The sequence below is a fragment of the Scomber japonicus genome, chromosome 12 (assembly GCF_027409825.1).
Source record: "Scomber japonicus isolate fScoJap1 chromosome 12, fScoJap1.pri, whole genome shotgun sequence".
Classification (NCBI taxonomy): domain Eukaryota; kingdom Metazoa; phylum Chordata; class Actinopteri; order Scombriformes; family Scombridae; genus Scomber; species Scomber japonicus.
The window spans coordinates 6,837,456-6,854,185 of NC_070589.1; the positions used below are offsets into that span (position 1 = coordinate 6,837,456).

The 16,730-nt window shown below is 38.4% G+C and overlaps 1 protein-coding gene across 1 annotated transcript; it reads left to right on the forward strand.

Annotated features, from left to right (window-relative positions):
- The first annotated feature begins 5,280 nt into the window (after positions 1 to 5,280).
- On the forward strand, positions 5,281 to 16,158 carry LOC128369135 (myosin-7-like). The gene is made up of 37 exons (XM_053330107.1): positions 5,281 to 5,481; positions 5,581 to 5,724; positions 5,890 to 6,046; positions 6,139 to 6,166; positions 6,252 to 6,360; positions 6,458 to 6,550; positions 6,658 to 6,721; positions 7,266 to 7,364; positions 7,463 to 7,566; positions 7,661 to 7,799; positions 8,329 to 8,447; positions 8,532 to 8,681; positions 8,784 to 8,954; positions 9,129 to 9,438; positions 9,591 to 9,658; positions 9,775 to 9,980; positions 10,110 to 10,233; positions 10,329 to 10,465; positions 10,878 to 11,133; positions 11,232 to 11,474; positions 11,558 to 11,734; positions 11,820 to 11,965; positions 12,052 to 12,142; positions 12,250 to 12,639; positions 12,756 to 12,882; positions 12,965 to 13,083; positions 13,165 to 13,361; positions 13,438 to 13,621; positions 13,704 to 13,869; positions 13,954 to 14,078; positions 14,160 to 14,468; positions 14,564 to 14,767; positions 14,869 to 15,165; positions 15,291 to 15,395; positions 15,486 to 15,581; positions 15,777 to 15,911; positions 16,138 to 16,158. The coding sequence occupies exons 1-37, from the start codon at positions 5,281 to 5,283 to the stop codon at positions 16,156 to 16,158; spliced, it is 5,811 nt and encodes a 1,936-aa protein (XP_053186082.1).
- The last annotated feature ends 572 nt before the right edge of the window (positions 16,159 to 16,730 follow it).

Here is a 16,730-nt window from a genome sequence, read left to right on the forward strand (position 1 = left end):
TCGAAACTGAAACATAACCACATATACATATTAAATTTCTTTTGGATACAGAAAATTGATCATTCTCCAATGATGAGTTGATCTTTACTTTTCACCTAAATGTAGCTCATAATATTTCCTTCCATTTTGATAAGATTGTAGAATAAAAAGATTTGAACATAGAAAAGTTGAAAATACTAACCTTTATATCAGTAGTGGACATCAGTCTTTCTCCAGCAACAAGTATCCTCTTTCAAAGCCAGAAGAGGGAGGGCTATTTGAAACACAGAGAAGGGGCAGGTTTGACAAAGATGTCTGACTGACAGAAAATAATCTGGACTTGGTGTATTGAGAAGTAGAGTCCTCCAAGAAATACCTGGTGAATTACACCAACACCGTTTCATCAATCAAAATAAGACACTGATAGTAAGACTACATTATGACAGAATTGTGTCTCTAACAGTTCTGCACACCAACAGCTTTTTAAATAGATTCTCATTTCTTAATCCTAGAAAATAGAGAAACACTTTAAACAGTACCTTTTCATTATCTAATCCTGTCCTGTACATTGCTTCATCAGAAGAAAAGCAGTGCTCAAGATCGGAGTCTACACAGAGCTCCACAGCAAGTGGGAAGAGGACAATCAACTCCAGTGAGTCTCTCCCAGAACTGAATACCCCCTTAGAAGTGACCTTTAACAACAACAGAGAACAAATACTAACAATAGCTTTGCTGGCTCCAGTTTTAAACTTAAGTGAGGCAAGGTGCCTCACACCTTCCCTTGTGTTCTCATGTGATCATAAAAGTCAGGGATACAAGGAATCTGGACAGCTGGGAATGGGGCCTTTAATGGAGGGCTGAGTGTGCCGCTAGAGCCTGGAATAGACAGAGGGATATGCAAAGGAGACAAGAATCTCAGAATGAAGGCACGTAAGGACAAGGCCTTGTAGGATGTGATGTGACAGAATGGAAGACTGCTGAGGTTCTGGCATCATTACTGCCAAAAATGCTTTGCTGAGTTTCATGTTAACATCCCACAAGGCCACACACTTCAGCACTTACATCCAATTTTTAAAGTTTAGTCTGAATACAGATTCAGATTAAATACCCATTCATATAAATTGCATAGTATCCCACATAAAGCTAAAAATACTACAGTACATACAGTACATTATTTGTTTACCATGGGCTTATCACATGTTGCTGCTGATCAAAGAGAGTTAGGGTTAATAAAAACCTGTCCTGTATCTACGTCACAAGCTGTCCCCAAAGTGTCCTCTGTACTACCAAGCCCCCAAAGGCAGCCAGCAGGAATTTCACAAGTTATCTTTGTGCTCAAGGATAAAGAGAAGAAACCAATGCCGTGTCAACAGAAGCACAACAACACTCACAGCAGGAATCTTTCACAGCAGAGGTCAGAAGCACAGGTCACATTGATATGAATTTGTTTTTGTGTACAATTATATGTTCCATATCTCGGTTTTCCATCTCAATTTATTTTGAACATTCAAAGAAAAATGAAAATACAATGAAAACAACAGCTTGGCTGCAGTTAAACACCATAGTTTAGCTGTTAGCTTCCCTGCTAACTGGTAGAACTAACTTCTGTCATCATGCTAGCTAGCGTGATGTCAGCTCAGGTGTGCTGTGTTGAGCAAACTATCAACGCTTCTACACAACATCAACTGTTTGCTTTTCAGCTGTGAAATTATTTTGGTTTTACTGATTTACTGCAATACCCATTTTAAAGTCCAAAAACACTGTCGCTACTTTTTAACACCTGCTCTTGTTTATTTATGGAATTGTTTTTGTTTTAGTGTAATTTTATGTGAGTCTTTCAGTGGTGCATGTTTTTATATTGTTTGTGAGCCCCTAACCTAAGACACTTGTCATTATGTGATAGACAATAATGTTTTTTAAATTTTAAGCGCTGTTCAGTAACTTAATGGATCGTGATCCTGCCTGAAAAAACTCCTGATCTGATATTTTTGCGATAACGCCCACTCCTATTGTACATGTTGCTGTACAAAGACAAGGACAGCAACAAATAAGACATTCAGATAATGTCCATAACACATACATATGCATAGACCAAACATCAATGTAGAATCACAGCATAATCAGATATAGGATTACAGTGAACCCTCGTTTATCGCGGAGGTTACGTTCCAAAAAGAACCCGCGATAGGCGAAATCCGTGAAGTAGTCAGCTTTATTTTTTACAATTATTATACAATACAATACTGTACTATAGAATGAAACCAAAGACCAAAACCTGTTTTCAGGCCCAAGCACTTGTTTAAGAAATAAAAATATAAACGTTTTCTTACAAATAACTATGATAGTTTTTAGAAATACTGTAAAATAATAATTCAAATAATCAATACGAGGTTGGACACATTGTGACTGACGCTATTTCACAGTTCCTCTAACTGTGCCTCTTCGTCCTGACTCCGCTCCGCTGTAGCGTCTTTTTCTACTGAAGGCTGTGGTGCAGGTGTCTATTTCCGAGAGAAGAACATAGTTATGGGTAGTTGTTAGTGCTCTTTTTTCTTCTGGGCAAGAAGATTCTTATAAACAAACATGTCACCCTTGTCGACATTGTGGGTTTTGTCATGGAGAAAATTGCAAACGTAAATTTGGCAAGATGTACAGAGACGAGGCACGGAGACTGTTGACATTGGTCTACAGTCCCTTAGCCAATCAGGATGCAGAACACAATGCACTGTAAAAAAAAAAAAAAAAAAGCATAAAAAAACTGCACTAAAAAAATCCGCGAAACAGCGAAAGGTGAACCACGTTATTGCGAGGGTTCACTGTACACCACAATCTGTGCAGTGCACTGATTTCATACTTCAAAACTATAGTTTATTTTCAAATGTACAGTGCTACATAATATAAGTAACATCAGGGCTCTGTCTGTACTTGTACAAACATTCAATGTCAGCCTTGTTCTGGACTCATTGGTTTCATTTCTTTTTTCTCTAAAATATTTGCTGATAATACAGAATGCCAAGGCACAAACCAAAAGTTAGGACACTCCCAATAAATTATTTATATTATATTCCTACACACATTCAAATGCCTAGTTTTTGCATGAATTCAATGTGCTGTGGGCCCTTTCAGACAGTACTTGTACTGGCATCCTAAAAAGGCATACTATCAGTGACATTTCCTATTGATTTATGGTTTTCAGCTATTTCACATCTTGCTGCCACTTTATATTAGGTATCAAGTGTTAATAATTTTGAATCACGATAAAATTAGATCTTGAAGTTCCAGGCCATTTAAGTGTTGAGGTCCATCTTTTTATGTCAAGCTACTAATTCATGTCATCTGAACATAAATTGGACGGATCACAATTGGTAAAGAGAAGGAAACAATGCTGAGTGAACAGGATTGGAGTCAGGGTATAGACCTAACTGTGAACAGTGGTGAGTGATAATAGAAGGGATCTCACAGCTGTGACCTTGGCCTTGTCTTACCTCTCTATAGACAACAGCTGCAGCTCTTTATTCTCCCTCTTGAAATGTATTTCACACCCTATCACCTGACAGAATATTGTTGAACTTTAAATCTCGAGATGTTTGATGACTCATAAATCATTGTTACCTGCTAGCCTACTTTATTTAGTTTAAGGGTAAAGGCTAAGCCCACGATGAAATGTGTCTGTCATGAATAAGACATATATTCTAACATACATGATCCTCTAAGTAGCAAATAGCCATATATGTATTAAGCATTATGAGTGATGTCTTTTCTCCTGGGATTTTCAGAGCCAAGATGAAAGCCTAATTAGTGATTCTACAGAGCATACAGTATATTAGGTCTTATATTGAGTTTATTCCCCAACATACATACTGCACAAATGGGAAATAATGAGCAATGATTTGATATTACTGCTTTTTCCACAATAGTGCCCATTAATGTAGTATAATCAACCAACAAAAAGAAGAACAAGAAACAATCATCACATTCATTTGATTTTCATCATAAAAATGTAAGTCATTTTTATCATCCATCCTGACTGATGACTGTTACTCTAGAATTACTTCATTAGCTTACTGGAACATAAGATAATTACTTGATACACTGTAGCCTGCCCTTGCTCCCCCACCTCCTGCCTTACCCTCTCTTGGTCATGTCCAGTTGGGCGTATTACCCTGTTGTCCACAAAGTGAGAGCAACAAATAGCAGCACTAGGCTTTGCCCAACTTGGAGAATGCTTTTTGTTATATGCAACCTGGATGCCATTTATCTGATATTCATCCCCATATTTGGTTGAGTAACAACCTTTATTAATGGAGAGGGAGCCTGGTGTTAGCCACTGGTTCCATCATTTCACTTGACAAAGGTTGACGGTCAAAGGTAAGAAAAATTGTGTTATAAGTATGACAGTGATCATTTGAGATGCTGAAATTACTGTCAGCTGTAGAGACAATTTCTGCTGTTAACTACATTGCATAAGAGGTTAGTAATGTATTATGCTGATAAGATTATTTTTGTTACTGTGACTTCTTTGTTTTTGTACTTGTCAAGCTTTCTTTGTCTGAATTTACAATTACAGTATGTAATATGGCATTTGCTTCTGTTTACTTATAAAAGCCACAAATCTCAATTTCCTGTGAAGCAACCTCCCCCCCAGGTAAAATTCACAGCTAAATTTAATTAACAGTGTGATATTATATTATAATGCATTAAAACAATTTACCCAATGAGTCGCTTTCCCATTCAATGTTATGATTCTGCCTTTTTGGTGTGACACTTGTTTTTGGTATTGTAAATTATAAGGTCTGAAACATCCAAATGTATTCCATGTAAAGTTCTGCATGTCTCTGTAACCCTGTCATTTGTTATTTAGTGACTGTAATGTTGGCGATACATGCAGCTTATCTTTGTATTTCTACAAATGAAATCAAGTAAAAAGATTAAGGTTTTAAATAATTACATGTACTAACAAGACAAGAGAAATGTTGTGGATATTCTAATAATATAATATTGTGTGTCTTATCTGTTCTTGTATAGTGATACAGAACACTTGGTGTTTTTAAAGTTTATTATGTTTAACTTATTTTATGTTATTCTTCCACTACAGAATATCTGTTTTACTAACTCTTGTGTTGTGGGTATTTTATCTGTTCTTGTATAGGGATACAGAACACTTGGTGTTTTTAAGGTTTCACTAACCCTTATGTTGTATGTGTTTTATTGGGTCTCATATGAATAATCATCGGGACATACCTTTCTGTACAAACCAATCACAGACCGTCAAAGATTTTCTAAATCTTAACAGGTTAAAAAATGGGTGACGCTCAAATGGCAGAGTTTGGGCCTGCTGCCTCTTTTCTAAGAAAGTCAGACAAGGAGCGTCTAGAAGCCCAAACTCGTATATTTGACATGAAGAAGGAGTGCTTTGTTCCTGACCCGGAGGTTGAATACGTCAAAGCAACCATCACTAGTCGTGATGGTGACAGAGTCACTGCAGAGACTGAGTTTGGAAAGGTAAAATAATTATCAAAGTGTTTGAGGGAGAGTGCTGATCCACACATTTTTAAAGAAAGGCATTTGGTCAAACTTAAAGTGTATTATTTTTTTTCCTAGACTGTCACAGTGAAGGAGTGCGATATAAACCCTCAGAACCCGCCAAAGTTTGATAAAATTGAAGACATGGCGATGTTCACCTTCCTCCATGAGCCAGCTGTGCTGTTTAACCTCAAAGAGCGTTATGCAGCATGGATGATATACGTGAGTTGAAAGCTTTTAAAACAATGTGAAGCAAAGTAAAGACTGTTCCAAACCGTGGTGAACATGTTCCCTTCCTTTTGTCCTACATTCGTATTTCAAATGAAATCAAAGTGCGTTATGTCGGATATAATTGATTCACCTGTTTGCCTGCTTTGTGTTTCTCAGACCTACTCTGGGCTTTTCTGTGTGACTGTTAACCCCTACAAGTGGCTGCCAGTCTACAACCAAGAGGTGGTTGTTGCCTACAGAGGAAAGAAGAGGAGTGAAGCTCCTCCTCACATCTTCTCCATCTCTGACAATGCTTACCAATACATGTTGTCAGGTATATAATCTATTTTAGCCTTCTTTTAAAAAAATATTCAACTCCGAAGTCATATCATCTGTAACTGATATTTTGATCATTTCTCTCCACAGACAGAGAAAACCAGTCAATCCTTATCACGTAAGTCACACAGACAATCAAAATCTCTCCAATATTTGAGGCTTAAAAGACTAGAAGTAAAACTTTTTATACCTCCTGTTGTCAGTGGAGAATCTGGCGCTGGAAAGACTGTCAACACAAAGCGTGTCATTCAGTACTTTGCCAGCATTGCTGCTGCCCCATCTGGAAAGAAAGATGCAGCTTCTGAAAAGAAGGCCTGTATTTCTTTATGTTACACAACCAAAATATTAATGGTTAGCCACAGACTTTTTTTTCTTAAACCTGTTCTTTCTTTGTTTTTTTTTAAAACAGGGCACCCTGGAGGATCAAATCATTCAGTGTAACCCTGCTCTGGAGGCCTTTGGTAATGCCAAGACCATCAGGAATGACAACTCTTCCAGATTTGTGAGTAACTGTGTGACTGCAGTGAGACTACTTAATTATCATTAATGGTCTGACAGTTCTATTTTTCCCCGATTAGAAATATAAATGAACCCTACTTTTCCTCACAGGGTAAATTCATCAGAATTCATTTTGACAACCGAGGAAAGCTGGCCTCTGCTGATATTGAGACTTGTGAGTAAAGCTAAAACCCTCCACACACCCAATGTCCAAGAAATGTATTTTTTGTAGGGTTGTGTGGTGCTGGGGACAATCCCTGTATATGAGTGGCAGGGTACACTGTGGCAGGGTACACTGTGAATAGGACACACACATTTATACTCACATTTAAACCTACAGGAAATTGTATGTCGCCATTTTGCCTAACCTGAATGTCTTTAGAATGTGGTAGGAACTCTGAGCAACCCGAGAGACCCACACAGATACAGGGAGCAGACTCCATATAGAGAGACTCTTGCAAAATCAAACCCCTGAGCTTATTGCTGTACCTACTGAGTCAATATGCTGCATATGTTAATCCAAATATTTGATATTAAGTGGTGTAAGTTCCAATAGGTTTGTTTTAGAAAATATATTATTTTTGTGTAGACCTTTTGAATCTGTAATTTCACAAGAAATAATAGTGTACCAGTAACTGTAGCTAAACCTACACCTATACAGCTAATATTTACATACTGGAACATAATAACCTAATATATATATGTTACATCTGTAAAAGACCTTCTGGAAAAGTCCCGTGTGACTTACCAGCTCAAAGCTGAGAGAGACTACCACATTTTCTACCAGATCTTGTCACAGCAAAAGCCTGAACTTCTGGGTAAGTGTACAATATATAGTACAGATACTATATGGTTATTAATGTATCATGTATTGCAAAAGAAATGTAATACTTTATTTTGTGAAATATTCTTTTAGAAATGTTGCTTATTACCAACAACCCCTACGACTACGCTTTCATCTCTCAAGGAGAGACACAAGTAACCTCCATCAATGATTCTGAAGAGCTGATGGGCACTGATGTGAGCTGAACCTTTGATTCACAAAGCAATTTTATCCTAAATTAATGTATGACAAATAAGGACTCATCAAATGCTCTGTTTTGATTTCATTCAGGACGCCTTTGATGTGCTGGGCTTCACTCAGGAAGAGAAGAACAGTATTTACAAGTCTGTTGGTGCCATCATGCATTATGGTAACATGAAGTTTAAGCAGAAGCAGCGAGAGGAGCAGGCAGAGGCTGATGGCACTGAAGGTGAGAGAGACTGCCATACACTGTGTGGATGTGCATCATTAATAATATATATTTTTTTATTTTTCCATTGTGACTACAAAACAAGGAGATCCAATTTTGAATTCTAATTTATTTTGCATTTGCTACATCGAGACTAAAGACATCAACAACTACAAATGAATGAGTGACATCATGAGGGCAGCTGTGGCTTTGCAGATGTGACTCCTTGCACAACATATGGCAAGCACAGCTGAGACACCAACTGAATCTGAACCAGTTTTAAGCTGCACTGAGCAATACTGTAATGTAAAAAAATATCCCTTGGAGCCATTGCAAGTCATAAACTGGGAATGTATCAAAAAGACACACTCATCCACATCAATCAGATCTTGTAATATTCATAAAGTATATGTAAAGTATAAAATAATTGAAATGGTAACAACAAGTTTCAAATTAAAACCTGAAAGCAAAGCAAAGTTCCACCCTGGCTGAGAGTAGAAAGTTATTTGTGTTTTGTTTATATGTCTTATGTACATTCTCACTTTCTCAGAGGCTGACAAAGTAGCTTATCTGTTGGGCCTAAACTCTGCTGACCTCATCAAAGCTCTCTGTCATCCAAGAGTCAAAGTAGGAAATGAGTGGGTCACTAAGGGACAAAGTGTTGCCCAGGTAAGTGTATTTGACTTTTTGGTTCAGTTCCAAAATCAGATCCTGAAAGGTTTATTTAATTTTTCTTATGCATTTCCTTGTTAGGTCTACTATGCTATTAGTGCACTGTCTAAGTCAGTGTATGAGAAGATGTTTCTGTGGATGGTAGTCCGTATTAACCACCAACTGGACACCAAGCAGCCCCGCCAGTACTTCATTGGTGTACTGGACATTGCTGGTTTTGAGATCTTTGATGTGAGTGTTGTCTATTATTATAGGGAGATAATGAATTAAAATACCTTACAGATGAGAGGTGATTGTAATGATGACTATATTGTTATCCACTTTATGTTACAGTTCAACACCTTTGAGCAGCTGTGCATCAACTTCACCAATGAAAAACTGCAACAGTTTTTCAACCATCACATGTTTGTGCTGGAGCAGGAAGAGTACAAGAAAGAGGGCATTGAATGGGTTTTCATCGATTTCGGTATGGACTTGCAGGCCTGTATTGACCTGATTGAAAAGGTGAGTTTTTGGATTTGTTCAGGCATATCAGAAAATGATCATCAAGTTATATGACTCAGGTATTTCTGTAGTTTGTTCTGTTGGTTATACTTGAAACCTAATATCTATTTATTTTGTTGCTTTGCAAAAGATGACAAAATATGTATTTTACTTTTTTCACTGTATTCTCCTTAGCCAATGGGTATTATGTCCATCCTTGAAGAGGAGTGCATGTTCCCCAAAGCCAGTGATACCACCTTTAAAGCTAAACTCTATGACAACCACCTGGGAAAATCCAACAACTTCCAGAAGCCTAGAATTGTGAAAGGGAAACCAGAAGCTCATTTCTCCCTGGTCCACTACGCTGGAACTGTTGACTATAATATCGGCAACTGGCTGGTGAAGAACAAGGATCCTCTGAATGAGACGGTTGTTGGTCTTTTCCAGAAGTCTACTCTCAAGCTTTTAGCCGTCCTTTTTGCCGGGTATGCTGGAGCTGACTCAGGTATGTTGACAGTCATAACAGTAAAACATTATGTAAATCAATTAAAAAATTAAAACAATAGTATCATGTAACAGCTTCATTCAGATCAGATTACTGTACAGATTTTGTACAGGTTTCTGTGGATTATATTTAACACAGTAATTTTCATGTAGCTCAGGAATCTGGTGGTGGAAAAAAGAAGAAAGGCTCCTCCTTCCAAACTGTATCAGCTTTGCACAGGGTGCGCTATCTATGTTTGTTTCAAATTCACAATTTCAACAATATATAATCATTTTAGTAAAACGTAGTGTAATAAAATGAAAATGGAAAAAAAATGTATGTGTTCAAAACATGCAGGAGAACCTGAACAAGCTGATGACCAACTTGAGGTCCACTCACCCCCACTTTGTACGCTGCATCATCCCCAATGAGTCCAAAACTCCTGGGGCCATGGAGAACCCTCTGGTCATGCACCAGCTGCGCTGTAACGGTGTGCTGGAGGGCATCAGGATCTGCAGAAAGGGCTTCCCCAACAGGATCCTCTATGGAGATTTTAAACAGAGGTTTGCGTCTGATGAACAAAACTACATTTTACAACTACAGATGCATACAGGTTATTGTATTGTCAGAACTGCCTTAAAAGATATTTTGACAACATGCAAAACATTTCATCTGTTGTATTTTTTTCAAAGATATCGTATTTTGAATCCTAATGCCATTCCTGAGGGACAGTTCATCGACAACAAGAAGGCTGCCGAGAAATTGCTGGGTTCTCTAGACATTGACCATGAGCAGTACAGACTGGGGCACACAAAGGTGAGTATTTTGAATGTTGGTTAAGAGAAAATGCAATATGTAATAACAGATACTGTAAGTATTTACTGAGTATCCAATCTACCCCTATAAAAAAGGTGTTCTTCAAAGCTGGACTGCTGGGTCAGCTAGAGGAGATGCGAGATGACAGATTAGCTCTAATCATCACTGGCATCCAAGCTCGGTCACGAGGCATTCTGGCGAGAATTGAATTTCAGAAGATTGTTGAACGCAGGTAAAAGCACTTAGCAGAGCCAAATCTTCTCAACATAAAAAACCCCCTTTGAATACAAGCAGTACTTTAAAATTAACATGTAACATTAACATACCCTCCAAACACAAACCAAACAATTGATTGAGCTGCTTTAACCTTGTTGATTGTTCCACTGCTTTCTTGTTGTTTCTTATGCACTTGTCTACATCCAGTCATTAATTATTACTACTTTATTACTTTAATTATGAAACAAATTAACTTTTGTCTAGTACACTTTCTCATTGCACCTGTACTCTAGCTTCTAGAGAATTTGTACCATTACTATTTTTGACGCATCTAATGCTTGTGTTGCTTTTAAGTGGTTTTGGATAAAAATGTCTAAAAAGAGGTAGAAAATTGATCTTTAAGGACAATGATAATCTGTTATCAACAGGGATGCACTAGTTGTTATCCAGTGGAACGTCCGTTCCTTCATGGGGGTCAAGAATTGGCCCTGGATGAAGATGTTCTTCAAGATCAAACCTCTGCTGAGGTCAGCGGAGACTGAGAAGGAGATGGCCAACATGAAAGAAGAATTCCTAAAGTTGAAAGAAGCTTATGCAAAGTCTGAAGCTCGTAGGAAGGAATTAGAGGAGAAAATGGTCTCTATTCTCCAAGAGAAGAATGACCTGCAGCTCCAAGTTCAAACTGTATGTTTTAACAATATTTCTGTAAGCATTACAATAAATGTTACAATCACACCAAGTCTCCTAATACTGTATGGCATGCTTTGTGTTTTTAATAACAGGAACAAGATAATCTGTGTGATTCTGAAGAAAGATGCGAGGGTTTGATCAAGAGCAAGATTCAGCTGGAGGCAAAACTCAAAGAGCTGACAGAAAGAATGGAGGATGAGGAGGAGATGAATGCAGAACTCACTGCTAAGAAGAGGAAGTTGGAGGACGAGTGCTCTGAGCTGAAGAAAGATATCGATGACTTAGAGTTAACTCTAGCTAAAGTGGAAAAAGAGAAGCATGCCACCGAAAACAAGGTACTGCAAAACACTCAAAGTGACTATGTGTCCCAAATAACATCCATGTTCAAGTCCTTCATAAAAATGTCTTGTGGCAATAGGTAAAAAACCTGACTGAGGAAATGGCTGCTTTGGAGGAAATGATTGCCAAGTTGACCAAGGAAAAGAAAGCCTTACAGGAAGCTCATCAGCAAACGCTGGATGACTTGCAGAGTGAAGAAGACAAAGTCAACACTCTGACCAAGGCCAAGACTAAGCTGGAACAGCAAGTGGATGATGTAAGAATTTACTAAATCATATGGCTTTGTATATAATAAAAGGTAAATGAGTTTGACAAAAAAAAGCATTTATGACCATCCACAGCTTGAAGGGTCCCTAGAGCAAGAGAAGAAAGTGCGTATGGACCTTGAGAGAGCAAAGCGGAAGCTTGAAGGAGACCTGAAGTTAGCTCAAGAGAGTATCATGGACCTTGAAAATGACAAGCAGCAACTTGAAGAGAGGCTGAAAAAGTAATATGAAAAGACTATTTTAATAAACACAAACAGATTGTAAGTATTTGTCAGCTAGTTCAATTTACACTTTTTTTCATCCACAGGAAAGATTTTGAAATGAGCCAAATCAATGGCAAACTAGAGGATGAACAGGCGGTAAACGCTCAGCTCCAGAAAAAATTGAAGGAGTTGCAGGTAAAAATTTAAATGCAAATTGAGTAAACTTTAAACTAGTACATGAATATGATATTTTAAGACCACAATTTAGACCAATATTAAGGTTTTACTTAATTTTGGTCTAGGCCCGAATCGAAGAGCTGGAAGAAGAGCTTGAGGCAGAGCGAGCTGCCCGAGCCAAGGTGGAAAAGCAGAGAGCTGACTTGTCCAGAGAGCTGGAGGAGATCAGCGAGAGGCTGGAGGAGGCTGGTGGAGCAACCGCTGCTCAGATTGAGATGAACAAGAAGAGGGAGGCTGAGTTCCAGAAAGTCCGCAGAGACCTTGAAGAGGCCACTCTGCAGCATGAAGCCACTGCTGCTACCCTGAGGAAGAAACAAGCTGACAGTGTTGCTGATCTCGGGGAGCAGATTGACAACCTGCAGAGAGTCAAGCAGAAACTGGAGAAGGAGAAGAGTGAGCTCAGACTGGAACTGGACGATGTCGTTTCCAATATGGAACAGACTGTGAAGTCTAAGGTAAAGTACTAATTTGTATTATTTGTTGTTCTACTGAATTTCTTTTAAATTACAATTTTCTTTGTAAGACAAATGTAACCCAACTTGGTGCTATTGTTGATGCTTTATGTTTTCAGAATAATTTGGAGAAAATGTGCAGGTCTCTGGAAGACCAGATGAATGAATACAAAACAAAATCAGAGGAAGGACAGCGTACCATTAATGACTTCAACATGCAGAGAGCAAAGCTTCAAACTGAAAATGGTATGTATCTGATTTGAACAGAGTGTTTTGTCTGTTGTATTATGAAGTACCCATTGTTTCACTCTTCTTTTCTCAAAATTAGGTGAACTTGCAAGGCAGCTTGAAGAAAAGGATTCCCTGGTGTCTCAACTCACCAGAGGAAAACAGTCCCATACTCAACAAATTGAGGACCTGAAAAGACAACTGGAGGAAGAAATCAAGGTAGCAAACAAATACCAGTGAGAACATCTTTGGTTCATATGGTGGTATCTAAAGATGCATGAAGGTTTTCTTTCATTTCAGGCCAAGAATGCATTAGCTCATGGAGTCCAGTCTGCTCGTCATGACTGTGACCTGCTCAGGGAGCAATATGAGGAGGAGCAGGAGGCTAAGGCTGAACTGCAGCGCAGCATGTCCAAGGCCAACTCTGAGGTGGCTCAGTGGAGAACTAAGTACGAAACTGATGCCATCCAGAGGACCGAGGAACTGGAGGATGCAAAGTAAGTAAAATTAATTTTCACACAAACAATGCTTAAAAGTTAAAAAGCAATCTGATTAAATTCTGTCATAATCTAGAAAGAAGCTGGCTCAGCGTCTGCAGGATGCTGAGGAGGCGGTTGAAGCAGTGAATGCTAAATGTTCTTCTCTGGAAAAGACCAAACACAGACTGCAGAATGAGATTGAAGATCTCATGGTGGATGTAGAGAGGTCTAATGCTGCTGCTGCTGCTCTAGACAAGAAGCAAAGAAACTTTGATAAGGTTTAAATTGATTCATTTATTATTATTACTTTATTGTAGGTATAAGGTAAATCATTTATCTAAAATATACACTATTTCTCAGGTCTTGTCAGAATGGAAACAGAAGTATGAAGAGTCTCAAACAGAGCTAGAGAGCTCTCAGAAGGAAGCCAGGTCTTTGAGCACCGAGCTCTTCAAACTGAAGAACTCCTATGAGGAATCTATTGAGCATCTGGAGACCATGAAGAGAGAGAACAAGAACTTACAAGGTCAGTGTGATTAATTACTTAAAACCTTTGATGAATCATTTTCTTACAACATTACATTTACATTTGTTTCATTTTGACATTTAGAGGAAATATCTGACCTCACTGAACAAATTGGTGAGGGTGGAAAGAGTATTCATGAGCTTGAGAAGATTCGAAAACAGCTGGAACAAGAGAAGTCTGAAATACAAACAGCTCTGGAAGAGGCAGAGGTCTGTTCTGTCTTCTGATGAACAACAAGGTAAAATCCTGTTAAAAAGAACCTATGTGACATTTTTCTGACATCTTTCTAGGCTACTTTGGAACACGAGGAAGGAAAAATTCTCAGAGCCCAGCTGGAATTTAATCAGGTCAAGGCTGACATTGAGCGCAAGCTGACGGAGAAAGATGAAGAGATGGAGCAAGCAAAGAGAAACCAACAGCGTGTTGTCGATACTCTTCAGAGCTCTCTTGAGTCTGAGACCCGCAGCAGGAATGAGGCCCTCCGTTTGAAAAAGAAAATGGAGGGAGACCTCAATGAGATGGAGATCCAGCTTAGCCAGGCCAACAGGCAGGCAGCTGAGGCCCAGAAACAACTTAAATCTATACATACACATCTGAAGGTATGCATTTTATTCACAATAAAATAACACTGAGGACATACTGTATTATGTCATAACTGGGATTAACTTGCTTCATAATAAATGTCACACTCCAGGATTCCCAGCTCCAGCTTGATGACGCTCTTCGAGCCAGCGATGATCTGAAGGAAAACATTGCAATTGTTGAGAGACGCAACAATCTGCTTCAGGCTGAGGTGGAGGAACTCAGGTCTGGTCTTGAACAAACTGAGAGAGGTCGCAAACTTGCTGAGCAAGAGCTGCTGGATGTTAGTGAGAGGGTGCAGCTACTGCACTCACAGGTAAGATGCAGTCATTGGTACAGTTCTTTCCTATTTCAGTTCTTTTCCTATTGTTTTACATTTACTGAGGAATTCACTGATAAAATTTTGCATTAACCCAGAACACAAGTTTGCTCAACCAAAAGAAGAAACTGGAGTCTGACTCAGCCCAGTTTCAGACAGAAGTAGAGGACGCATTGCAGGAGTGCAGAAATGCTGAAGAGAAGGCCAAGAAGGCCATTACTGATGCTGCCATGATGGCAGAGGAGCTGAAGAAGGAACAAGACACCAGTGCTCACCTTGAGCGTATGAAGAAGAACATGGAGCAAACCATCAAAGACCTGCAGCACCGTCTGGATGAAGCTGAATCCATCGCCATGAAGGGAGGCAAGAAACAAGTGCAGAAGCTTGAGGCCAGAGTAAGTATCAATCATTCAAGAGAAATCAAGCGAAAAATCTAATGGAAAACACTAAATAATTATAATTTGACATATTGAACATATTAGAACAGATCTAAGCTGAATGACCCTCCTCCCCCCCACAGATCAGAGAACTGGAGACTGAGGTAGAGAATGAACAAAGAAAGTCCAGTGATGCTGTCAAGGGTGTACGAAAATATGAGAGACGAATCAAAGAATTGACCTATCAAGTAAGTTTCAATTCAATTAATAAATAGTAGAGCACTTAGTGTGTAATTTGTATTCAAAACTGTAATTGTTTCGTTCCTTTTTGTTTTCAGACAGAAGAGGATCGTAAGAATCTTGCCCGTCTGCAAGATCTGGTAGACAAGCTACAGCTTAAAGTCAAATCCTACAAGAGAACCTCAGAGGAGGCTGTAAGCACTCTCAGTATTTTAGGAAAACTAACTAACTAAAAAAGTATGAAGAAAAAAATATAATATAGAACAGACAGCACAAAATCTGGTCATATTTCCACAGTTGAGAAGTAGAACATCTAATGAAGGTTTGATTAAATGACTTTATAACAGGACTTGTCTTCACACACTGATAAAGATATTGTGTGTCTACAGGAGGAACAGGCCAACAGTCATCTCACCAAGTTCCGTAAACTTCAACATGAGCTTGATGAAGCTGAAGAGAGAGCTGACATCGCTGAGTCTCAGGTCAACAAGATACGCGCCAAGAGCCGTGATGTGGGGTCAAAGGTAAATTCTTAATTTGTTTTTAAAAAACGTTATTTTTATGTTGGGCACACCACATGCCTGTTTTGGTAGCCAGTTATGCCCCCAGTATAATTATAGAGTGCTGAGACAACTTCTTAACTAATATGAAGGACAATTAACCTTCATAATGTTTTGATTGTTGCATTGCTTTACACATTGCAATACTTTGAAAACATTTTGCTCACGGTTTTTCTTTCTCTTATTTCAGAAAGGACACGATGAGGAGTGAAGCTGATGGAATAAATTCTTGTTTCTGAGGCATCTGTTGTCTGGCTGATGGTGTCTCCCTAAGCATGTGGTTGTTGTTCAGTAGAATAAAGTTAATCTGCATCTCAAATTTTGCTTTGACTTTTTTTTTATTTATTTTTTTACTTTACCTTGACTTAGTACATTTGTAACAAAAAACAAGCAAAGTGGGTTCCTATGAATTGTTTGTAACAGGTGTATAAATACAATACTATAACTATACCCTGCTCATAGAATATAAGAATGTAGCTACACTGTACAACAACTGCCACAAGCTTTTTATAAACAAAATGGATTTTCTTCTGTGCAAATGATTAATCAAAATAATGTGGAATGGAGTTGGTTTGCTTGTATTATCATTGACATACCAAACATACAGTGACATACTGATGGACATACAAGCGGAAATAGATTCTTGTATTAAATACAAACCATACATTATGATCTGTGTATATGTATAGTATCAATATAATACATAATAGTTAGTGAAAAAATTAATTAAAATGTTAATATTTGTGGTATTTCATGACTTAACTGGGGAATGGTAGAAAGATA